General features: G+C 43.9%; 1 protein-coding gene across 7 annotated transcripts in view; it reads left to right on the forward strand.

Moving 5' to 3' along the window:
* The first annotated feature begins 6,238 nt into the window (after window positions 1-6,238).
* The window catches only part of LOC113933380 (T-lymphocyte surface antigen Ly-9), a 28,699-nt gene continuing 8,717 nt past the window's right edge, over window positions 6,239-26,220 (forward strand). For 4 of the 7 annotated variants that reach the window (XM_027613406.2, XM_027613400.2, XM_027613401.2 and 1 more), the window contains exons 1-5: window positions 6,335-6,490; window positions 10,646-10,975; window positions 21,874-22,149; window positions 22,650-22,979; window positions 24,197-24,466. In XM_027613406.2, the coding sequence (XP_027469207.2) occupies window positions 6,367-6,490; window positions 10,646-10,975; window positions 21,874-22,149; window positions 22,650-22,979; window positions 24,197-24,466 (1,330 nt within the window). In that variant the 5' untranslated portion in view covers window positions 6,335-6,366. The other 3 variants (XM_027613403.2, XM_027613402.2, XM_027613404.2) reach the window with 3 other exon arrangements.

Genomic DNA, 26,220 nt, shown 5'->3' on the forward strand with positions numbered 1-26,220 from the left:
TGCACCAGAAAATGTCCCCTAATCTCCCTGAGCCTCTGTCCATCATCCATAAAATGTGTGTAATCCTGTCTGCCTTATCTATATCACAAGTCTGATGTGGGGATCAGAGGTTTTTTGTTTTTTTTTTTTAAACTTAAGTAAAGGTTCTTTATAAACTGTGATAGGGGCCAAGGGCAGGCCACCCGAAGATGGGCCACTTGGGCATATTGATTATTTAAATAAGTTACTTCAGAGCCAGTGAGCACAAGGACACTCAGACCCTCCTTTGTCCCCTGAAAGCAGGAAACAAATCTCCCGTGTGAAAAGCAACCCGGCTGGACCAGGAGGTAAAGAGTATCCTGATCACAAGAGATGGGAAATTTAGAGCCGAGAACACTTACAAACAACGCTTGTCACCTTTTTTTTTTTTTTTTACTGATTCACTCCCCCAGCCCAACGTCTGTTTAGAACTCCGTACTAATTAAAGCTCCCAAAGTTAAGTTTTCTTTGTCCTGTCAATTCCTCACAGATTTATTGTCTCTTTGTTTAAAAAGTACAAAAACTGCTTCCTCGGTCATTTTTTTAGGTCTCAATTTCATTATTGGGCCTCCATGCACACGTCATAAAACTTTGGGTTGTTTTTTTTTTCTCCTGTTAATCTGTCTCACATAAATTTAGTTCTTAGTTCGGGTAGGAGACCTTGAGGGTGGAGAAGAATTTTTCCTTCCCTTCACTGCCAAGTTTTAAATGTATCAAGGGATTCGTCAGCAGGCTTAGGGGACCCCCTAAGGGGACAGTCCTGAGGCAGGTGATCTTTGTAATCACACACGCTGGTTTTCCCCTGAAGGAGAATGAAAGCAAAAGCTTGAAACTCTGGAGAGCAAGATCAGAGCCCGGCCCCTTATGCAGATTTCTCAAACGCTTCGTTCCCCTGACTGGTTCCCAAGCCTGTCTCTTGCCACCGCTCAGGTCGTCGGGGTACAGGAGCAAGCAGTAAGAATCTAGGGGGACAGAAACAGCTGCTAAGTGCCATCCCCTGCTGAGGTCATTTATGGGACACAGAAAGCCCAATTCATGATGAAGGGTCACTCCCGGGGGCTGGTGGGAGAGGGAGGAGAGGCAAAGAGACCTTAGAGGATCATGATTGAAACGGCAAGATGCAGATGGGGCAGGTCCTGGATCTCATGCCTCCACCATCAGCCTGTGTGGGGATGCCCAGGGCTCCCTGTGACTCATTAGCAGAAGAAATGTGAGAGTGACAAGGACGCAGTATGGGCCTGCATGGTCTGAGATGGTAGCAGGTGCGACACACACACACACACACACACACACACACACAGCCTGGCTCCCAGAAATGTGCAGGCAGGTAGAGGTGCCTGGGAGGTAGCGGCAGGGATAGACTTCCCTGTGAAAAGACCAAGCACGAGCAAGGACGCCGGTAGAGAAAGAGCCATAAATTGTCACCTGCAGACCGACCTGCCTCAGGCCCGCAGTGAATGTGTAAATGTCGGGTCACAAACATTTCCTCTTTTCAGAGTTCACCACAATAATCACATGTCGCTTTAGAGTCAAAAGATGTAGAAATGAGGGGACATATGAGAAAGGCCAGGGGAGCTATTTCAAAGTCAAACCTTACAATGTCACAGCCATGCTTTAAACCCTTCGGAGGTCCCCCATCCCCTACAAGGTAAAGTCAGGCTCGCAGGCCTGGGGGACGAGGCTTTTCCTGTTCTCTTGCTTCTTGCCAATCTTGGGCTCGTGCCGTGTCACCACGTCTCCCATCTTGGACTCCAGTCACGGCAGACTGTTTCTAGAGTCTCCCCCAAAGTCCCCTAGGATTTCCCAGCCCTGTAAATTGGCGCCTGCAAATCTGCTTCCTGGATTGCCCCAGTCTCTGCCACCTGCCTCACCTGCCTCACCCTAGCCTCCCTTTCTCATCCTTCAATTCCCAGTGACTTGCTTGGGGTCAGCACACAGTAGGGGCTTTACTTTCTTTTTTTTTCAGAGTTGAAAACAGATTTTATGATATAGCTCTTCTGCTTGTTTTTCTTTTTTTAAGATATAAATATACTTTTAGTACTATTATTTTTATTCCAGGAGAGTTAACATACAGGATTATGTTAGTTTCGGGTGCACGGTATTGTCATTCAGCACTTCATGCATCACCCGGTGCTCATCACAACAGGTGCACAGCTTCATCCCCGTCACCTGTTTCCCCCACCCCCCCACTCACCTTGGATAAAGTATTTGAATCAATAAATAAGATTCCCCAAATATTTAAAGAAGGCCTGTAAATCTAGTACACTAAGCTTATATGTAGGGTAATTCTTAAGTTGTCTTCAAATACTTCATATAGACTTAGATTCAACTGTAATAGTGCTGTGTGGTGACAGGTGGCCGCATGTATGGTGAGCATAACGTATAGACGTGTCCAATCATGATGTCGTACGCCCGAAACTCATGTAACATTGTGTGCCAACTGTACTTCAGTAAAATTTATTAATTAAAATAAAATAAAATCACAAACGCAAATCAATTATTCAAATACATAGTTCAAGTCGGAACCACAAACGGTTACTTTAATAAGCTACATGTCTCGAATAATACATATATGTAAACAAAAAGTACTAACTGATACCTTGAACATGCCTGCTCTGAATTCCTTATCTTTCCACGACTGAAAGATTCATAAAGGACACATTTATGTCATCTCTACTCCAGCTATTTTCTGGGGCATCTGCTCCATCAATTAAGGTTGCTTAACGACCAGAAACATCACTGAGACATCAACTGTTGGTACCTACCCAGGTCCCTTTACCTGCTTTGTTGACGTCCTCTGAAAGGCTGGTCTCAGGTGCCTGGGTGGCTCAGTCCGTTAAGTGTCCAACTCTTCGTTTCAGCTCAGGTCATGATCTCATGGTTGTGGGATGGAGCTCCGTTGGTCTCTGCGCTCAGCAGAGAGCCTGCTTGAAGATTCTCTCCCTCTGCCCCTCCCCCCACTTGCTCAAGTGTGTGCGTGTGTGTGCAAGTGCTCACTCTCTCTCTAATAAATAAATAAATCTAAAAAAAAAAAAAGGCTGGTCTCATAGCCTGTGTCCCTCAATTCAACTTGCCGCACTGTGATATCACCAAATTCTTTCTTTGCTTTACTGTAACTATAGCACTTGATTTGATGTTGCATTTCTTTTAGCTCTTAAGATATTTAACTATCTTTCCACTTAGGTGTAAAAAGCTTTAAACTTGTCGAAATTCTGTATTCTTTTCATATTCTTCCAATCTGCAGGAGTATAAACATGTTAAAACCCCCACATAATATTAAAAGTGAAGTCAAAAAAATACAGTTGTGTAAAATGCAGGGTCATCTTCATTGCAAAGTTAATGAAGGGATGGTTAGGGGCTGGTGGTGAATCTATGCGGCGGAACTTGGGACAGTAGCTGCAGGATCCAAATCGAAGCCCAGGCTGGGATTTGATGCTACCTGGGGGCGATGCCCAGTAGACGGGTGATTCTGGTGCCTGGGCGTGGGCCTGGCTGGACTCCCAGGACAGCAGAAGGAATTCCAGAAATTTTCCAGTCATTTGCTCACATTTGCTGACCTGGACCAAGGACATGGTGAAACTGGAAATGCCAAACTCAATTTGCCTCCTCCCTGATTCCCAGCATGAGATGCCTTTTCATCCACAGCTAATGAGAATATTAGCCCTCGCTGTGTGAAGACAGAGACTGGGTGAGTCCAGGACCCATTTGCCAAAGGGACCCACGAGCCGAAGGCAGCCGCTTAACTGCATTATATCAAAATTCATACTCTTTTAGGTTTTTTTACTGTACTTAAATGCAAATACTTCAGCTGGATTCTATGTATCACAAGACTATCCACCTGCGTTCACCACTACCAAGGTCATTCCAGTGACGTTTACCTTCAGTTTCTTCATCTTTAAAATGAGGACAACAAGAGTACCAACCAAATAAGGTTGGCTTAGGGATTAAAAGAAAACATCTGTAAAGCGCAAAGCGTCACTCATAGTCATTACTCAATGAATGTGAGCAATGATTTTTATTATCATCGGTATCTTCGAACCGCCTCCCCCCTTTGTCCTCTCCTCCCACCAGGCTGCTCTCGTGCTCTTACCTCGGCTCTTAACGCCCTCGCACTCGTCCCCTTATCACAGTCCCATCGCTTCCACGCCCTCCCCTCTGCTGCTGGCGTAAGCTTCCAAATGGGTCCTTGAATAACACTGCACCCCTGCTTAAAAATACCCGCTAGATGGGAGATGGGCATTAAGGGGAGGCACGTGATGTGATGAGCTCTGTGTGTTATCTGCAACTGATAAATTATCCAACACTCATCGGAAACTAATGGTGTACTATATGTTGGCTAACTGAATTTAAATTAAAAAAAAAAAAAACAAAAAACACCCGCTAGATGCTCTTTGCCTCTAGTCTGAAGTCTTGGTGAGTTCGCGCTGCCCTAACAGCAATACCAGAGACTGGGCAGCTTATAAATAGCAGAACTTGACTTCTGACAGTTCTGACGGCAGCACGGAAGTCACGGGGTCGAGGCACCAGCAGAGTCAGTGTCTGGCGAGGCCCCACCTCCAGCTCCTGGCCACGTGTCCCGCAATTCACTCTAGACAGCCATGCTCGAGCCACAGGGCCAGGACTAGCGGGACGCAAGAGAGGTGCCTTCCACACCAAATTTAAGGAGGTCCTCGCTCTCAGACTTGCACGGGTGCCAGGTTGTGACCAGACTCTGAAGGTGCCCTCTGATGGGAGATGCCCGCCATCCTCATTGTCTCCCTCTCTCCCTCCTTCCTCCCAGGCGCCCTGGGCTCAAATTCTTATTTATAAAACTCAAAATAAGCCACTTAGCCTCTCTGTACCTTGGCTTCCTCATCTACAACACGGGGGTGATAAAAATACCTATCTCATAAAGCTGTTGTGTGGACTAAATGAGCCCGTGAGTGTCAGGTGTTAGGGGAGGGTCTAGCACCTGACACGCACTCACTGAATATCACCCGAAACCACCCACTCCGCTTTCCTGAAGTTTTCTTTCCAAGTCCTCTCCTGCTACAGCCTAAACAAACATATGATCTGAATCTCAAGACACCAAGTTACGGTTTAACCAGCCACTCTACATCAGCTATTAAAAAAGTCAGTTCCCGGGGCACCTGGGTGGCTCAGTCGGTTAAGCGTGCGACACTTGATCTCTGTTCAGGTCTTGATCTCAGCATTGTGAGTTAGAGCCCCACATTGGGCTCCAAATTGGGCATGAAGCCTATTCAAAAAAAAGTCAGTTTCCCACAACAAGATAAAGGGAATGATGCTGTCCCCCAACCTGCCAACTGCACAGCTGCCCCTGGCAACATCCATCCTCAAGGCAGCTTTGACGGTGCTTCCTTCCTCCCAGTTAAAAGCCTCTTGGAGGGGCACCTGGGTGGCTCAGTCGTTAAGCGTCTGCCTTCGGCTCAGGTCATGATCCCAGGATCCTGGGATCGAGCCCCGCCTCGGGCTCCCTGGTCGGCGGGATGCCTGCTTCTCCCTCTCCCACTGCCCCCTGCTTGTGTTCCCTCTCTCGCTGTGTCTCTCTCTGTCAAATAAATAAATAAAATCTTTTAAAAAAATTAAAAAAAAAAAAGCCTCTTGGTTGTATGTGACATGAAGCCAGTGCAAACTGGCTTAAGCAGAACAGTGAATTCATTGGACCATGCTACTTGTAATCCATCGCTATGTAACAAATTACAGAATTTAGCAGCTTAAAATAAGCATTTATTATCTCGCAGTCTCTGCGGATGAGCAGTCCAGGCACAGCGTAGCTGATGCCTCTGGGTCTGGGTGTCTCACAAAGTGCCCGTCAAGGCGTGGGCGGGGTTGCCCACCTCGCCGGGCGGGCACTGCCAGTCTCACCGGGGGCTCTCGGCAGCCTCAAGTCCTCATCAACCGTTGACGGAGACATCAGTTCCTTGCTGGGTTTGGGCTGGCAGTCTCCCTGGCTCCTTGTCTCGAAGCCTTTTGCTCACAACACAATACCTGGCTCCTGGCAAAGGGAGCTGGGGGCAGAGGAGAGAGAGAGACACGAAGATGGAAGACACAATCTTTTGTCACCTAATCTCAGAAGTGACAGCTTCTCACTGCTGCCACATTCTACTCAGCAGCAGCAAGCCAGGATACCCACCCCACACTGAGAAGAGGCTACCACAGGGGCACCTGGCTGGCTCAGTCGGTAGAGCGAGCGACTCTTGATCTCGGGACCCCTTCCCCAGCCTGAGCAAGTGGGAGGAGTCTGTGGTGCCGGATACAAACAAGGCTTCCTGAGAAGCACAAGTGTGCAAAAGGAGAATCTGTGGTAAGTGCTTCCTCTTTCAGCCAGAGATCCAAAAGCAAATCATCATGGCAGGCTCAGCACAACACCCAGACAACTGGGCTCTACGGCCCTTCTCCAGTAAACCACAGAAGACCAAGCCACACATACCCTCTTCCTTTCTCTGGACCCGTCTCCTCTTCCTGTTCATGGGTAAGTCCCCATCATGGCCACCACCGCTTGCTAGTGGTGTCCCCCTGGGGCTGGTCACTTTGTTTGCTGGGGTTCTTATTGGTAAAATCAGGAGACTCCTCTCCTTGTGGTAATTCTTCTGCGGGTTCCACCTTATTCTTCTGTGTGTGTGTGCATATGCATAGTCACTCAATATGAGTAGGTGACATTCTAGCCCCTGTCTCAAATAACTCTGGGCTCGGACTATGTTCCTCTCACTCTGACATTTTCCTGCTAAGAAATGCTGAGTGATGAGTTTGTTCCCTGTATAATGTGGATAAAATACACAGAGAGACACAGGAAATTCTGATGAAAAGCCACCCCCTTTCCTAGAGACACAGAGAAGTGCCGGAGCTTCTTTCTACGTCTGCCGTGTTTATCATATATCCCAAACAGTGGCTTCCCTGGGGATCTGGAGATGGTCTGGTGGCCCTGGGCTAGGTAGCCTTCTCTGAATGTCCTTTTCTCCCCACATCCTACCTCCCCATCAAGGCCCAAGTCCGGCTAGTTTCTGGGAAATGTCTCTCAGCAGCATGGCCAGTGGGCAGAGCTGACTCCGTACCCCAGGAAGAGTCTCAGCCACCTGGTACAGAGACATCTACTGTCCCTCTGGGAATCCTGTTTTTCCCGGGACCTTGGAGGATAGCACTGGTAGCCTAGGGACCTGAGAGCAGTGGGGGTTGGAGGGGTGAGCAGCGAGGGAAGCTCTAGAAGAACTCCCAGATGCATGCACAGGGGCAGGGCCTAGACTCTGGAGCTGGGGTACAGTCCAATCTCTTTTCATTTTCCATCTCATCTTTGCTCACCATGGAAACATTACAAGCATCATGGCTCCTTATATACATACCCAACTCTTGGGGTGCTTCCTGGCTGTGTTGGATCAACCTGAAGTTCACCAATCGAATGTCACCCAAGCCTCAGATGACCAGCAAGTAAATTTCAAGGCATCTCCCTCTGTCTAACTCTACCAGTTGGGGATGACCTCAAACTTCACTGTTTTGGTCTAGCAGGGAGTTTTGTTTTTTTTTTTTAAGATTTTGTTTATTTATTTGAAGAAGCGAGAGAGACAGCATAAGAGTGGGGTGGGGTCAGAGGGAGAAACAAACTCCCCACTGAGCAGGGAGCCCGATGCGGGGCTCAATCCCAGGACTCTGGAATCACGAGCCGAAGGCAGCCGCTTAACTGACTGAGCCACCCAGGGACCCCTAGCAGGGAGTTTCTTTGATGCCTTTGTGTCTCCAAGGAGTGGTTTCAGGAACTTAGGAAGCAGTAGGGTGAAAAGTCCTTCCACTTCAGTATGTCAGAGAGCAAGAATGTCCCGTCCCCTTTTTGGGGAGCAAGAATTCCTGTCCCCTTCAAGGTCCTTTTAGCTGGACTAAGAATCAAATTGACATAAGACAGATTAACAGGAAAAAATCAAATTTAATAGCATATATATAGGGAATCCACACAGACGTGGAAATTTCAAAGACCATCAGGCAAAATGAGGTATCTCTGTCATCCCGAACTAAGGAGAAGGGGGCAAGGGGTCTGGGACTTCAGAGGGAAGGAATGTAGTTCACCGGGCAATGCAGAGAAGAGCAGATGTTTGGTAATTAGGTGTTTGCCCTGCCGTGCAGATGGGTCACTCAGATAAAATTCATTCTCTGCTAGTAACCCTTATTCTGGGAAAGACCCCCAATTTAGATTCTTCTATGTAGTTAAGGGAAGGGCAAAAGTTTCTCTTGGGCCCACAGGGTCTCGATTGCCTTCAGCTCAGAATAATCTTCATGCCCAAGTGGCCCACCTTGGAGCAGCCTGTCCTTTGCCCCTACAAGTACCAGAAACATTTGAAATTAAATCTTTGCTCCATTATTTCCTAGCTGTGTTTCTTAAATTTAGAGTGTGTTTCTTAAGTTGTTTCTTAAATGTAGAATGTGATTAGTAAAATGTATCATGCAAGACTCTTTTATAGATTAAAAATGATATCTGTAAGCAAGCGTTTGGCACATAGTTGGTGGAGGCTGATTGTTATAATAATCACTAACTGCATTATTTGGAAACTACTAAAGGCGGGGAAGCCAAATTCAGTTACCACAATCATTGAACACTCTTTTATTATTTGCCAAACGGCATAGTTCAAAATAAGATAGCTGATACCTGGGACTCCTGTCACTCTACTGGGAGTCATGTAGCATTGTTTGCTGCAACAGTAACAGGATTTGACCCATATGAACCACATACCACTCCCCTTGCTGACAGTCTGTGTGCCTTTGCTTATCTTTGATGTGAGGAGAGATGGGTGCAATCACAAGTGCTCAGCCAAGACTCAGGACCTTCTGGGGTCCTAGGATGGAGGGTGTCAACGCTCTTGGCCTCCACATTCTGGGGCATCATGTACGTGGAATCTGGGCTCTGCAGCTAACCAACCCCGTCGTCTCAGCAAGTGGCTAAAACTCTCAAAATTTTAGCTCCTCGTCTATAAACAGGAGCTAATTTTCAGGTAATTTTGAGGATTGAACGAGGTAATTTCTACAAAGTACTAATATGTCATAGCAATCATAAACAGTATCTTCCAGATGGGAAGATCTCTCTTTCAGGTAGCTTCAAACCAGCATCACACCAATCCAGTTTCTGCTTTCTGACTGCCCCCAGAATCCCCCTGAACTGACCTAGCCTACCTTGTCCAAGATGCCTAGCCCAGCGTCCTTCTAGCTGCCTTTCTACAAGGTCCAAGTGCTTGACCGATATGGCTAGAGACTCACCCCCGAGTCCCTGGCCCTGTACCAGTCTGCACTAGTCTCAGTGTCTCTTCTATGTGTCTGCATAACTCTGGACCCTCTGGGCCTTCAGAGCACACCTCAGCCTCTTTCTATCCCTCCAGGCTGGGCTTCAGCTTTTCCTCTCTCTCTAACATTTTCATTTTTTTTTTTTAGATTTTATTTATTTATTTGACAGAGAGAGAGAGACACAGTGAGAGGGGGAACACAAACAGGGGGAATGGGAGAGAGGGAAGCAGGCTTCCCGCGGAGCAGGGAGCCCGATGCGGGGCTCGATTCCAGGACCCCGGGATCATGACCTGAGCCGAAGGCAGACACTTCACCGACTGAGCCACACAGGCGCCCCTCTCTAACATTTTCTACTTACTTTTCCACCCAGATTCCTGGAGTAATCTGGGTCCTGAACACATCTGATTTGATTAGGAATTTTCAGAGGACTCTCCAGAGCCTCAGAAGTCCTTGAATCCGGAATCCAGGCTGGGGTCATCCAGCAGACACTCACAGGGCCCCTGCAAGCAAATGAGCTGCCTCGACTGATGCTGGGCCTGTGGAAGCCATGGTAACAATGTCTATCAGGGATCTTGGTCTTCCCCGAGATGAGGAAATCAGAAGTGGAATCCATGCTACTTCACTATTCCCAATCCCAAACCTTGTTCCTAAGGACAGACCAGATTTCCCTGGCCAAGGCAAAGCCAGTCTGAGATCCCCTGGACAATGAGGAAAGGGAAGAGCGAGATAGAGATGAGAAAGGCTCCTTTTGTGGTCGACATTTTATTATGAAAATTTTTGAACACAGAGAAAACTTAAAAGAATTTTGCACTAACACGCATGTGCTTCCCACCCTGGCTTTACTTCCCTTCTCACACACCTGTCCATTTATCCACCCTACTAGCCATCCATCAACCCATCTCATTTTTTACAAGATGCTCCTTTTTTACTTCTTTTGTTTCTTTATGATTTACAGCAACCTATTTTTATTCTATCTCTACCATACCCCTAAAGGAAGATAATATAGGTGTGAACATTTCTGTTTTATAGATGAGTAAACTGATTCTCAGGGAAATTCAAAAATTCACCCAAAGTCACCAGGCTAATTTCTTCACCGGGACAGAAACCCAGAAAGTCTGTTTTACTGATTATTGTAAATGTGTTTGTGGGATAGAGTGTTTTCTAGGTGAGGGAATGAATGAATGATTCTGCTGAGCAACAAGCCTAGAGGGAGGAGGGCAGGAATTTCATTTCATTTCTCAACATCTGACATTTATTTCCAGTATGTTTTTATTGAATGAATGAATGAATGAATGAATGAATGTATGAATGAATGAATGAAGGCTGAGGAGTCCAGCTGCTCCTCCAAGTCCCTCTTCTGTCTCTGCAGGGCTAGGAGCCTCTGGAAAGGACTCAACCCCAACAGTGGTGCCTGGGATTCTAGGGCGTTCAGTAACTTTCCCCCTGAACATTTCAGTAGACACAGAGTTTGAGCACGTCACCTGGAATGGTCCCCAAGGTGCTCTTGCTTTAGCAACTGCAGAAAAACAGATTTTCTTTATGGCCAAAAGCTACCAGGACCGACTAACCATCAGCTGGAACAGTTTCTCCTTGTCTCTCAGAAACCTGACTTTGAGAGATGCCGGATCCTACAAAGCCCAGATAAACCGAAAGACTTCTACATTCACCACTGACAAGGAATTTACGTTGCATGTCTATGGTGAGTTCCAGAGAGCTTCTGTGGGTTTTTATCATTTGTTTATTCATTTAAGATTTTATGTATTTATTTTGAGAGGAGGTGGGGGGAGGGGGAGAATCTGAAGCAGACTCCACACGGGGCTCAATCTTATGACCCCAGATCATGACCTGAGCTGAAATCAAGAGCTGGGTGCTCAACCAACTAAGCCACCCAGGAACACCTGATCTTTTATTTATCTTTTAAGATTTGTTTGTTTGTTTGCTTGTTTGAGAAAGTGAGAGAGTGAGAGAGAGAGAGCATGAGCAGGGGAGAGGAACAGAGGGCGAGGGACAAGCAGATTCCCTACTGAGCACAGAGCTGGACGCGGGGCTCCATCCCAGGACCCTGAGATCATGACCTGAGGCAAAGGCAGAGGCTTAACTGACGGAGCCACCCAGGTGCCCCTGATCTTTTATTTTTAAAAGCAGATTTTTTTCTCCCTAGGTGTTTATCTCTCTAGGACAAATAGGACTACCATGTTGGTCCTTTTCACCCAGTTCCATAAATACAGATGTAAGAGTGAAAACACAGCCAAAATATTTTTAAGAGCCATTTGTATTTCTTTTCTGCAACTCTGTTAATAGCCTTTACCCATCTGCACTAGCTTGCTAGGGTTGCCATAACAAAATACCACAAACTGGGTGGTTCAAACCCTGGAAACTTATTTTCACAGTTCTGGAGGGTGGAAGTCCAAGATCAAGCTGTCAGCAGGTTGAGTTTCTTTTTTTTTTTTTAAGATTTTATTGATTTATTTGAGAGAGAGCACGAGAGGGAAGAGGGTCCGAGGGAGAAGCAGACTCTCCGCTGAGCAGGGAGCCCGATGCGGGATTCGATCCCGGGACTCCAGGATCATGACCTGAGCCGAAGGCAGTCGCTTAACCAACTGAGCCACCCAGGCGCCCAGCAGGTTGAGTTTCTTCTGAGACCTTGCTATTAGGCTTGCAGATAGTCGTCTTTTCGATATGTCCTCATATGGTCGTCCCTCTGTTTGTCTCCTAATCTCCTCTTCTTGTAAGGACACCAGTCATTTTGGATTAGACCATTCTAATGACCTCATTTTAACTTAATGACCTCTATCTCCAAATGTAGTCCTATATCCAAATAAAATCATGCTCTGAGGTACTGGGAATTAGGGCTTCAAGATATGAACTTTGGGAAGACACAATTCAGCCATTGGCAGCATCTTTCTATCAGATAGTTTGACCTTTTTTATTGATTTGTTGAGTGCTCTGCATATGTTAAAGAAATGGAATCCGATGCAGTGAATAGAAATAGAATTAATGAACTCAATATGTACCGACATAAAACAATTTCCAACATATATTGTTAACTTTTTAAAAATTCCAGCATAGTTAACATACAGTGTTCTATTAGTTTCAGGTGTACAATATGGTGATTCAACACTTCCATACATCACCTGGTGCTCATCATGAGAAGTGTACTCTTAATCCCCTTCACTTAGTTCACCCATCCCCTACCCACCCTCTGGCAACCATCAGTGTGTTCTCTGTAAGGAATCTGTTTTTTGGTTTGTCTTTTTTCCTTTGTTCATTTTGTTTCTTAAGTCCCACATATGAGTGAAATCATATGGTTTTTGTCTTTCTCTGACTGACTTATTTCACTTAGCAAAATATTCTCTAGAACCATCCATGTTGTTACAAATTATGAGATTTCACTCCTTCGAAAGGGGAACCCTCCTACACTGTTGATGGGAATGCAAGCTGGTGCAACCACTCTGGAAAACAGTATGGAGGTTCCTCAAACAGTTGAAAATAGAGCTACCATCCGATCCAGCAATTGCGCTACTGGGTATTTACCCCAAAGATACAAATGTAGGGATCCAAAGGGATACGTGCACACCGATGTTTATAGCAGCAATGTCCACAATAGCCAAACTGTGGAAAGAGCCAAGATGTCCATCGACAGATGAATGGATAAAGAAGATGTGGTATATATACACAATGGAATATATGCAGCCATCAAAAGGAATGAGATCTTGCCATTTGCAACGACGTGGATGGAACTAGAGGGTGTTATGCTGAGTGAAATAAGTCAATCAGAGAAAGACATGTATCATATGACCTCACTGAGATGAGGAATTCTTAATCTCAGGAAACAAACTGGGTTGCTGGGTGGTGGGGGGTGGGGGGGTTGGGGTGGCTGGGTGATAGACATTGGGGAGGGTATGTGCTATGGTGAGCGCTGTGAATTGTGCAAGACTGTTGAATCTCAGATCTGTACTTCTGAAACAAATAATGCAACATATGTTAAGAAAAAAGAAAAAGAAGAAGATAGTAGGAGGGGAAGAATGAAGGGGAGTAAGTCAGAGGGGGAGACGAACCATGAGAGACGATGGACTCTGAAAAACAAACTGAGGGTTCTAGAGGGGAGGGGGGTGGGGGGATGGGTTAGCCTGGTGATGGGTATTAAAGAGGGCACATTCTGCATGGGCACTGGGTGTTATGCACACACAATGAATCATGGAACACTACATCAAAAACTAATGATGTAATATATGGTGATTAACATAACAATAAAAATTTAAAAAAAAGATTTCACTCCTTCTTATGGCTGACTAATATTCATATATATACACCACATCTTCTTTATCCAATCATCTATCGATAGACATTTGGGCTGCTTCTGTAATTTAGCTATAGTAAATAATGCTGTTACAAACACAAGGGTGCATATATCTTTTCAAATTAGTGTTTTCATATTCATTGGGTAAATACCCAGTCCTGGAATTACTGGATCATGTGTTAGTTCTATTTTTAACTTGTTGAGGAACCTCCGTACTGTAGCCACAGTGGCTGCACTAATTTGCATTCCCACCAACAGTGCACGAGAGTTCCTTTTTCTCCACATCCTTGCTAACACTTGCTGTTTCTTGTGTTTTTTATTTTAGCCATTCTGACTGGTATGAGATGATATCTCACTGTGGTTTTGATTTGCATTTCCCTGATGACTAGTGATTATGAGCAACTTTTCATGTGTCTGTTGGCCATCTGGATGTCTTCTTTGGGAAAATGTTCATGTTTTCTGCCCATTTTTAATTGGATTATTTATTTTGGGGGTGTTGAGTTGTATAAGTTCTTTATATATTTTGGATACTAACCCTTTATCAAATATGTCATTTACAAATATCTTCTCCCATTCAGTAGGTTGTCTTTTAGTTTTGTTGATTGTTTCTTTTGATGTGCAGAAGCTTTTTATTTTGATGTAGTCCCAACAGTTTATTTTTGCTTTTGTTGCCCGTGTCTCAGGAGACATATCTATAAAAATGTTGCTATAGCTAAGTTAGAGAAATTACTGCCTGTGCTCTCTTCTAGGATTTTTATGGTTTCAAGTCTCACATTTAGGTCCTTAGTCCATTTTGAGTTTATTTCTGTATATGATGTAAAAAAGTGGTTCAGTTTCTTTCTTTTGCATGTAGCTTTCCAGTTTTCTTAACACCATCTGTTGACTGTCTTCTTCCCATTGCATATTCTTGCCTCCTTTGTCAAAGACTAATTGATCATGTAATCGTGGGTTTATTTTTTGGCTCTCTATTTTGTTCCATTTATCTATGTGTCCATTTTGGTGCCAAACCATACTGCTTTGATTACTTCAGCTTTGTAGCATATCTTGAAATCTGGTATCAGGCTAACTCCAGTTTTGTTCTTCTTTTTCAAGATTGCTTTGACTATTCAGGTTCTTGTATGGTTCCCTACAAATTTTAGGATTGTTTGTTCTAGTTCTGTGAAAAATGTTTTTGGTATTTTGATAGGGATTGCCTTAAATCTGTAGATTGCTTTGGGTTACATGGACATTTTAATAATATTTGTTCTTCCAATCCATGAGCATGGAATATCTTTCCATTTATTTAGGTCATCTCCAATTTCTTTCATTAGTGTTTTACAGTTTTCAGAGTACAGGTCTTTCACCCCCTTGGTTAAATTTATTCCTGAGTATTTCTTTATTTTTGGTGCAATTGTAAATGAGATTATTTTCTTAATTTCTCTTTCTGCTTCTTCATTATCAGTGTATATAAATGCAATGGATTTCTATATATTGATTTTGAATCCTGCAACCTTACTGAATTCATTTATCAGTTCTAGTAGTTTTTTGGTAGAATCTTTAGGGTTTTCTATACATAGCATCATGTCATCTGCAAATAGTGAAAATTTTACTTCTTTGTTACCAATTTGGATGTCTTTTATCTCTTTTTGTTGTCTGATTGCTGTGGCTAGGACACCCAGTACTATGTTGAATAAAAGTGGTGAGAGTGGACATCCTTGTCTTGTTCCTGACCTTAGTGGGGAAGCTCTCAATTATTCACCACTGAGTAAAACATCAGCTGTGCGTTTTTTATATATGGCCTTTACTATGTTGAGGTATGTTCCCTCTAAACCTACTTTGTTGAGGATTTTTATAATGAATGGATGTTGTAGTTTGCCAAATGCTTTTTCTGTATCTATTTAAATGATCAAATGGTTTTTATCCTTCCTCGTGTTGATGTAATGTACCATGTTGATTGATTTGTGAATATTGAACCACCTTTGCATCCCAGGAATAAATAAATAAATATTGAACCACCTTTGCATCCCACCACAATCAATCGTGGTGAATGATTTGTTAAATGTATTGTTGGACTCAGTTTGCTAATATTTTGTTGAGGATTTTGCATCTATGTTCATCAGAAATATTGGCCTGTAGTTTTCTTTTTTTCATTTGTAGTGTCTTTATCTGGTTTTGGAATCAGAGTAATGCTGGCCTCATAGAATGAATTTGCAAGCTTTCTTTCCTCTTTTATCTTTTGGAATAGTTTGAGAATAATACGCATTAATTCTTCTTTAACTGGTAGAATTCATCTATGAAGCTGTCTGGTGCTGGACTTTTATTTTGGGAGAGTGTTTTTATTATTGATTCTATTTTATTGCTGGTAATCAGTCTGTTCCTGTTTTCTATTTCTTTATGATTCAGTTTTGGGAGGTTATATGTTTCTAGGATTTCATCCATCTCTTCTAGATTATCCAATTTGGTGGCATATAATTTTTCGTAATATTCTCTTATAATCCTTTGTATTTCTGTGATGTGAGTTGTTATTTCTCCTCTTTTGTTTCTGATTTTGTTTATTTGAGTCTCTCTCTATATATCTCTTTCTCTCCCCCTCCCTTCTCCCCCACCCCAGACTGGCTAAAGGTTTATCAATGTTGTTGATCTTTTCTTTTTTTAAAAAAAGATTTTACTTATTTATTTATTTGAGAGAGAGCACAAGCAGGGGGAACAGCAGAGGGAGAAGGAGAAGTAAGCCCCCTGCTGAGCAGGGAGCCTGATGTGGGGCTCGATCCCAGGACCCCAGGATGGGGGGCAGACCCTTAACTGACTGAGCCACCCAGGCACCCCTGTTGATCTTTTCAAAGAACAAGCTCCTGGTTTCATTGATCTGTTCTGTTGTTTTTTTAGCTTCTGTTTCATTTATTTCTGCTCTAATATAGATTATTTCCTTCCTTCTACTGGTTTCGGGTTTTGTTTGTTCTTCTTTTTCTAGCTCCTTTAGGTATAAAGTTAGGTTGTGTATTTGAGATTTTTCTTCCTTCTTGAGGTAGGCCTATATAGCTCTAAACTTCCTTCTTAGAACAGCTTTTGCTGCATCCCAAAGATTTTGGACCACTGTGTTTTCATTTTCATTTGTCTCCATGTATTTTTTTATTTCTTCTTTGACTTGGTTGACCCATTCATTGTTTAGTAGCATGTTATTTAACCTCCATGTATTTGTGTTCTTCCCAAATTTCTTCTTGTGATTGATTTCTAGTTTCATAGTGTTGTTGTCAGAAAAGATGCATGATACGACTTTGATCTTTGTAAACTTGTTGAGACTTGTTTAGTGGCCTAGTATGTGACCTACCCTGAAGAATGTTTGATGTGCACTTGAAAAGAATGTGTATTCTACTGTTTTAGGATGAAATGTTCTGAATATATCTGTTAGATTCATCTGGTCCAATATGTCATCCAAAGCCATTTGTTTCCTTGTTGCTTTTCTGTTTGGATTATCTCTCCATTGATGCAAGTGGGGTATTGTACTATTGAATGGTGGGGTATCTACTATTGTATCAATTACTTCCTTTTCATTTGTTATTAGCTGTTTTGTGTATTTGGGTACTCCCATGTTGGGTGCATAAATATTTACAATTGTTACATCTTCTTGTTGGATTGTACCCTTTATGATTATATAGTGTCCTTTTTTGTCTCTTGTTACAGTCTTTGTTTAAAAGTCTATTTTGTCCAATACAAGTATTGCGTCCCCAGCTTTCTTTTCATTTCCACTAGCATACTAACTTCTTTTCCATCCCTTCAGTTTCAATCTGCATGCGTCTTTAGGTCTGAAATGAGGCTCTTGGAGGCAGCACATAGATAGGTCTTGCTTTTTTATCCATTCTGTCACCCTATGTCTTTTGATTGGAGCTTTCAGTCCATTTGCATTCAAAATAATTATTGATAGGTATGTACTTATTGCCATTTTGTTACTTGTTTATGGTTATTTTTGTAGTTATTCTCTGTTTCTTTTCTTGCTCTCTTGTATCATGGTTTGTTGGCTTTCTTTAGTGATATGCTTAGATTCTGTTCCATTTATTTTTTGCATATCTATTACTAGTTTTGATTTGTGCTTACCATTATAGGTTTTTATATAACATCTTCTCCATATAGCAGTCTATATTAAGTTGATGGTCACTTAAATTTGAACATATTTTTTACTCCTCTCCCTCACACGGTTTTGGTATATGGTGAAATACTTTATATCCTTTTAGTGAATCCTTTGATTGATTTCTATAGATAAACTTACTTTTACTGCTTTTGTGCTTCCTACTTTTCTTACTCCTACTTCTGATCTTTCCTTTCCACTCAAAGAATCCCCTTTAACATTTCTTATAGGGCTAGTTTAGTAGTCATGAATTCCTTTAACTTTTGTCTGGGAAACTCTTTGTTTCTCCTTCTATTCTAAATGGTAGCTTTTGCTGGATAGAATATTCTTGGTTGCAGGTTTTTTCCTTTCAGCATTTTGAATATATCATGACACACCCTTCTGGCCTACAAAGTTTCTGCTAAAAAAATTACCTCATAGCATTATGGGATCTTCCTTGTATGTAACTGTTTTCTCTTGCTGTTTTTAAAATTCCTTATCACTACTTTTTGCCATTTTATTTTTTTTAAGATTTATTTATTATTTATTTTGAGAGAGTGAGAATGAGAGAGAGAGAGAGTACATGAGAGGGGGGAGGGTCAGAGGGAGAAGCAGACTCCCCGCCGAGCAGGGAGCCCGATGTGGGACTCGATCCCGGGACTCCAGGATCATGACCTGAGCTGAAGGCAGTCACTTAACCAACTGAGCCACCCAGGCGCCCTACTTTTTGCCATTTTAATTACTATGTATTTTGGTGCAAACCTTCTTGGGTTGACTTTTGGGGGCTCTCTGTGCCTCCTAGATCTGGATTTCTGTCTCCTTCCTCAGATTCAGTAAGTTTTCAACTATTATTTCTTCAAATGAATTTTCTGCTCCCCTTTCTCTCTCTTCTCCTGGAATCACTATATTGAGAATGCTATTACACTTGATGGTGTTGCTGAATTCCCTAAGTCTATTTTCAGTTTTTATTATTTTTTTCCTCTCTCCCATTCACCTTGATTGCTTTCCATTACTCTGTCCTCTAGGTCACTGATTCATTCACCTGCTTCTTCTAGTCTACTTTTTATTCCATCTGTGTATTTTTTTTAAGATTTATTTACTTATTTTAGAGAGAGAGAGAGAGATCATGAGTGGGAGGGACAGAGGAAGAAGAAGAATCTCAAGCAGACTCCATGCTGAGCATGGAGCCCAAAGTGGGGCTCAATCTCACGACCCTGAGATCACAACCTGAGCTGAAAGCAAGAGTCGGATGTTTAACTGACTGTGCCACCCAAGTGCCCCTCCATCCAAATATTTTTTTTAAAGATTTTATTTATTTATTTGACAGACAGAGACAGCGAGAGCAGGAACACAAGCAGGGGGAGTGGGAGAGGGAGAAGCAGGCTCCCCGCTGAGCAGGGAGCCCGATGTGGGACTCGATCCCAGGACCCTGGGATCATGACCTGAGCCGAAGGCAGACACTTAACGACTGAGCCACCCAGGCGCCCCATCCAAATATTTTTAATTTCAGTTATTGAGTTCTTATTCTCTGCTTGGTTCTTTTTTATGTTTTCCATTTCTTTTTTAAAGGTCTCACTGAGGTCCTCCATTCTTCTCAAGTTCAGTGAGTATCCTCATGACCATTACTTGAAATTCTCCATCCGGCATATTACTTATCTCAGTTTCTTTTATCTCTGTTGCCATGAGTCTGTCCTGTTCTTTCATCTGGGACATATTCCTCTATCTCCTCATTTTGTCTAATTCTCTGTGTCTGTTTATTTTTTTTATTAACATATAATGTACTATTTGTTTCAGGGGTAAGGTCTGTGATTCATCAGTCTTACATAATTCACAGTGCTCACATAGCACATACCCTCCTCAATGTCCATCACCAGCCACCCCATCCCTCCCATCTGTGTCTGCTTATATGTGGTAGGAAAGTCAGTTGTGTCTCATGCTCTTGAAAGTAGTGGCCTTATAAAGAAGGGGTCCTGGAGTGCCCTGAAGTGCAATGTTCCCATTCACCAGAAATTGGAGCTTTAGGGGTATCTCCTATATGTGTTGTGTATGCCCTACTGGTGTGGCTGAGGTACTTTTGCCTTCAGTCCAGTCATCTGCAATGACATCCTTGCTTGTTGTGGGCGGGGTTTGGTCCTTGTGTAATTATTAGTGGGCCAGTCTAGGGCTGCCTGGGCTTGAGTTAGACCAGGCATTTGCCAGAGATGCAATAGCACTGAATACAGGGTGCTTTCCCTGTTTTGTTCCCTGAGAAGCTTTGATTGGTGGGCAAGGCCTGCACTGAGACCAGATGTCTGCCCTTAGCACATTGCTAGGGCCATGGTTGGACTAGTGTGTGTGTGTGTGTGTGTGTGTGTGTGTGTGTGTGTGTGTGTGATTATCTTCCCTTCTTCTTGGAACAGGAATCACTTTGGAGTGGTGCTGGCCCCTGCTGGCACTCCTTGCACACTGCCAGTTTTGTGGCACCACTTTGGATGGGCTTTGGCCAGGGCACATTGGAGGGGGCAGGACCACAGGAGAACCCAGGGGCAAGTTGGGCAGTGTTATCAAGGTTTGCACCAGTGGGCTAAAGGAGGGGACCTATAGCAAATGGGACCCAGGCAAGCTGGGTTGGAGGGGGCAGATCTGCAGAAGTGGGGGTTGGGTGGAGGGCAAGGTGTCTGGTGTTAGCAAGGTGTGTACAGATCTGCTGTGGGAGGGGACTGGGAATGGAGGCATGACTGGAAGGGGCATGTCTATTGGAAAATGTGGGGGTCGAGTGTGCTATTAGCAAGTTAGGTATTGAGTTGGCACTGCACTGGTTCCCACAGGTGTCAATGTGCCTAGGCTGGGGAGGGGCACAGAGGAGGGAAATGATGTCCTCCAGCTCCTTTGTTCCTGGAGAAGTCTCCCAATGATCTCTGCCCCTCCAGCACATGCTCTGAGATTAGTAAACAAATCTCCTTCCCATATATTCCAGGTGTTTTTCAAACTGCTGCTTCTATGCTGTTTGTTGTGCTGCCTCTTTAAGGGCAGGGATTCAGTTTCCTCTCCCCCTCCCAGAGCCCAGCCAGCTGATTTTTAAAGTTCCAGGTGTTAAGCCCCGCTGATTATAAGAACTCATGAAATTAGGCCCCTCTGGTTTTTCAAAATCAAATGTTATGGGGATTCATCTTCCCTGTGTGAGAGTCTGTTTCTGTCCCTCCTCTGCACCCACACCATCCCTCCCTCCCATGGACAGTTCTATGGGTCCATTTAGCTCCCAGCTGCATCTCTGCCTTTCCTACCCTCTTTGATGTGACCTCTTCTATACGTTTAGCTGTGGAGCATTTGTTCTGGCAGTCTTCAGGTCATTTTCTGGGTTGTTTACATTGATGTGGGTGTTACCTAGTTGTATCCATGGGATAAGTGAGCTTAGGGTTCTTCTACTCCACCATCTTCGCCAGAAATCCAATGTATTATTAAATTTTAGAGGGTTCAGGACAGTATAAATATAGTATACTATCATGTATGTATCTATACCTAGAATATTTCTAGAAAGATCAATAAGAAATTCACAACAGTAATTCTTGGGGAGAGGAAATAGGTAGCTGGAGACAAGAAAGCTTGCTTTTTTAATTATGTACACTTTTTGTATCTTTTCAATTTTATGTATTACCAATTCCTCCAAAAAAGCAAACTTAAACACACACACACACACACACACACACACACACACACACACACACACTGTGGATAGAGGAAATGGAACAAAGGGAAAGGAAAGGATCAGGAAGAAGGTCTGGAAGCACAATGGTCATAAATTCAGACTAAAAGGCAAAAACAACTCAAATTCTGGAGGCAGAGCTCCCTGTTCCACAGTGTTTGGGACTGCCTAATTTATCTATTTATTCACCAAACACTCAAGAGAGACTTTCATGGGCCATTCAGGTGTTAGATATTCAGGCACAGGCATTGGCCCTGTCCTCAAGTAGTTCATATACTGATGTGGGGAGAGAGGAGTAATCACACTAGTGTCATGTTGAGTCACGGAGATAACACCTATACAGGATTTATGGAAGTGTAGAAGAGAGGCACTCGGTCTAGGCTGCAGTGGGAAGCTAAGAGAAAACTTCCCCTGGAACAGGTCTTCTGGCTTCTTCCTTCTATCCCTAGGTCTTCTATCATCACCACCTTCTCCCAGCCCTTTCCTGCTGCAGCAAAGATCTGAGTAATCTCCTCATTGCTGTTGTCCCTACAGAGCAGGTGCCGGAGCCTCAAGTCATCATGAAGTCTGTGAACATGTCTGATAGTGGCTCCTGTAACATTACCTTGATTTGCTTTGTGGAGAGGGCAGGGACAAGTGTTCTGTACAGCTGGACCCTGAGGGATTCTCATGCTTCTGAATCCCATGAGGGCTCCACTTTCATCATCCACTGGAGGCTGTGTGACCCAGACCTGCCATATATCTGCACAGCCAGGAACCCAGTCAGCCAGAACACCTCCAGCCCCGTCCATGCCCGGCAGTTCTGTACAGGTACAGGTTCCACTTAGGCCCTCCAGGGGATTCTAGAAATGGTCTGAGCAGCTATGAAGTCTAAACCGCCAGGATTCTGGCAGGACACAGGTGGAGTGGGGAAGAAGACAGGCTTGAAAAATTCTTGTTCTCTACCCTCTGGGGCCTGAGAGAGACTGGCAGGGTACTTGGGAACTCCCAGGGAACTGTGAAACCCTAAGGGTAGAGCAAGGGAAGGGAAGAGAATACGGATGAAGAGATCTAGTTTGTTCTTTGTTTGGGGGAGGTATCTCCTGAGGTCTCCTCAGAAGGACAGGGAGGGCAAGAGAGGCCTGAGTATGCAAAAGGCAGAGCCAGGTGCATATCTGTCCATGACAAGTGTTCATTGGATGCCTCATCAGAGGAAGGGAAAGGAGGTATGGGCAGGAGAGCCTATGGGGCTTCTATCTCCTTCAGGCAGGCTGAGGGTTAAGAGAAGAGAGCCAATGACTGAAGCCGCAATGTTTCATCTCTGACTGCAGCTCCAGGAGCCTCCAGAGGAGAGTCAATGGGGGAGATGGTGGTGGGGATCCTGGGGGAGTCAGTCACCCTGCCCCTAACACTCTCGGCCAGTCACTCCGGAGAGAATGTCATCTGGATGTTTAACACATCTATTATCAGCAAAGAGCAGAAAGAAGCAGCAACAGCTGATTCATTCATTAAGTTCAAGGATCCCAACAAGAACTCTAGCCAAGACTACTCCCTGATGATTGGCCAGCTAAAGATGGAGAATGCTGGCCACTACTATGCCTATGTATGCTCAAAGGCCTCCGGAGTCATCAGCACAAAACACATCACCCTGCTGGTCTACGGTGAGTTTCTGAGCAGAGCACTCATCATTAGATTCCTTCCCTGAGATGTTTCTCCTCTTTGCTGCTTTCCCTGCCTCCCTCCTCCCTTGAGCCTCTCCTCCTACCAAAATGCCTCAGATCACTAGGAAAGCTATTGAGTCCAGACCAGTCAACTCACAGGAGGAAAAATTTCCAACCAGCAGCTGGGCAAAATCTACCTGCCAAGGTCCCCCTTTTACTAAGCTTCCAGTTAATCTCCACCACCCAACCTTCAGTACTTGCTCCTGTCCTCCTGCACTGCATATCAGGTGAGTCTCAGAACTCTTCAACCTGCATTTTTATAGAATATAAGGGCACAGCTGGCTGGAGTGGACTCAGAGAAGACTGAGGAGAAAGGCTTTAGTGTCCAAAGACCCTATGACCTCCACGAGGGACAGTTGCTTGGCTCTCCCGAGTGGGAGGGACAGAACTTGCAGTCTTCTCCTCAGGCTTGGGCCTCGCAGGAGCTTGTCTTGACAGTTGGGCTTACATTTGCCAGCTCCTTCACCTGTACCATCCAGACATGGTCATCACATCCCCTGCCTGGGTTTGTTGGTGTCTAAGTATCTGTGAAGAATCACTGTGCGTGGTCCTGTTAAAATATGCTGGAAATCAGCTAGTCCACATCTATAGCATACTGTGACTCAAATATTTAAAAAAGACAAGAAGATTAGGTAAAAATAATAATAAACTGGAAACAACTGGAGACAATGTTATATTTCTTTTAAAATTGCTAACATTTATTGAGCACTAACTCTATGTCAGCACTGCACTCACCTCTTTACACTTTATCTCCTGGGTAAAAAACTTAGATGATGGAACCTCAACATGTAAGTCTTCAAGAGTCTTCAAAGCACATGGGACATTGTACTTACCTGTGTCACTGGGTTTGCTAGTTCTTCACAAGGTACTGTATAGAGTGATGTGGTATCTTTTTTTCCAGTTCTCATTAACTCCTTTATTTAACATCTGAGCATCAAAGGCCCAAAGAGGTGAAGTGATATGTCTGAGATTTCATGACTACCAAGAGAAAGGCCAGGTGCACTCCAAAATGCCTGTGACTTCTGGAGGCACTTTCTCAGCCCTAATGCAGTGTCAACACACAACTTAATGAGTATATTCCGATTGAGTGAAGACATGGTGACTGCCCAGCAGGCAGACCTGACTCTGCATTTAGGTCTGTCTTTCTCGTCACACAGGGAGATTGAAGAAGCCAACAATTACCTGGCATCCTGGGCTTGCTGAGGATGGCATCTGCAGGGTCAGCCTGACATGCTCAGTGGAGGACAGTGGACACAATGTGACATATAGATGGACCCCCATACCAAAAGGAACCTTTGAGTCCCAAGGGGGACCTCACCTCAACGTCTCTTGGACAAGTGGTGAAAATCATCCCAACTTCACATGCATCGCCAGCAACCCTGTCAGCAACAGCTCCCAGCAGTTTCTTTCCGGCAACATCTGTCCAGGTTACCCTTTATCTCTGCTCGGTCAGGCCTCGGGGCCTTGGATGCTTGGGTCCAAGTGTTTGCATTCTGAGTGGCTCTTTATGAAGTGCAGTGAGGGAGTGTGGGCAAGAGTGCTTTAGAGTAGCATATTCCAATAGAAATATGATGGGAATCACACATGCAATTTACACTTTCTATTTTTTTTTAATATTTTATTATTTATTTATTTGACAGAAAGACACCGCGAGAGAGGGAACACAAGCGGGGGAGTGGGAGAGGGAGAAGCAGGCTTCCCACGGAGCAGGGAGCCCGACGTGGGGCTCCATCCCAGGACCCTGGGATCATGACCTGAGCTGAAGGCAGACGCTTAATGACTGAGCCACCCAGGTGCCCCTAATTTACACTTTCTAATAGCCACATTAGATAAAGCCAAAAGAAACAAGTAAAACTAACTTTAATAATGTTTTATTTAACCGCCTAAATCCAAAATATCACCATTTTTTATTGTATTCAATACCATTATCCTTAAGATAATTTACATTTCATGTTGTACTAAGTTTTTGAATCCAGTATGTATTTTACACTAACAGCCCATCTCAATTCAGATGCCAAATTTCCATGGGAAGTATTTGATCTGTATTCAGATTTCATAAAAGTTACAGTTGAAAAAAATAGATTTACATATCCAAGTTTTTCCAAACCGACTTATCAGCTTTTCAATAAGAAATTGTATCGCCATATCTCAATTTCAATTTTAATTTTTTAAAAATCAAATAAAATAAGCAATTTAGTTCTTCAGTCATACTGACCACATTCCAAGGGCTCATACCATGGCTTGTGGCTACCATACTTGGACAGCACAGTGTCAGAAGTTAGCGGAGATGAGTTGATAGAAATTGATAGGTGAAGGAGGGGCGCCTGGGTGACTCAGTCATTAAGCGTCTGCCTTCGGCTCAGGTCATGATCCCAGGATCCTGGGATTGAGCCCCACGTCGGGCTCCCTGCTCCGTGGGAAGCCTGCTTCTCCCTCTCCCACTCCCCTTGCTTGTGTTCCCTCTCTCACTATCTCTCTCTGTCAAAAAATAAATTTTAAAAAATCTTACCAAAAAAAAAAAAAAAGAAATTGATAGGTGAAGCAATGCAGACCACAAAGGAACACAGACTGTGAGTGGAAGCTGGAAAGAAAGCCCTAGTGGCTCTTACTAGATGCCAGGCACTATTCTATCCTTGCACATTTTAACACAATTAACTTCACAATAATCCTACACAGCAAATACTCTTACTCTTCTTCATTACATAAAGACACTGAGACTCAAAAAGGATAAGGGACTTGCCCAAGGTCACACAGCAGAAGCATGATTGGAACCCTGAGTTTTGTGCTCTGTTCTGCTCTAGAAGGGAGTAGGAAAAAGGAAGGTTTACCTAGGATGTGACAATGCTAGGTCAGGCTGGCAGACGGATTTAGAGCCCTATTAAGTGGAATCTTGACTCTGTCTCAAGCCTAGAACTGCCCTTACACCATTTACAGAGAGGAGCAGTGTAGTGTGATTGATAAGGGTGTCCTAGGATCAGGCAGCCTGCATTCAAATCCTGTTCAGGTATTTAAAACTCTGGACATTGAGCAAGGCATAAATTTCTCTACCGCGGGACAGTGTCTGCCTTAAGTACTGCTATAACTTCTAGCCCAGAACAATGCCTGCTCAATAGAATGAAAAGGAATATTTTCTGCAATAACATGAGATTTTAAGAGGCAGGTAGGATGGCCATTATGCTTT

The sequence above is a fragment of the Zalophus californianus genome, chromosome 10 (genome assembly GCF_009762305.2).
Source record: "Zalophus californianus isolate mZalCal1 chromosome 10, mZalCal1.pri.v2, whole genome shotgun sequence".
NCBI lineage: Eukaryota > Metazoa > Chordata > Mammalia > Carnivora > Otariidae > Zalophus > Zalophus californianus.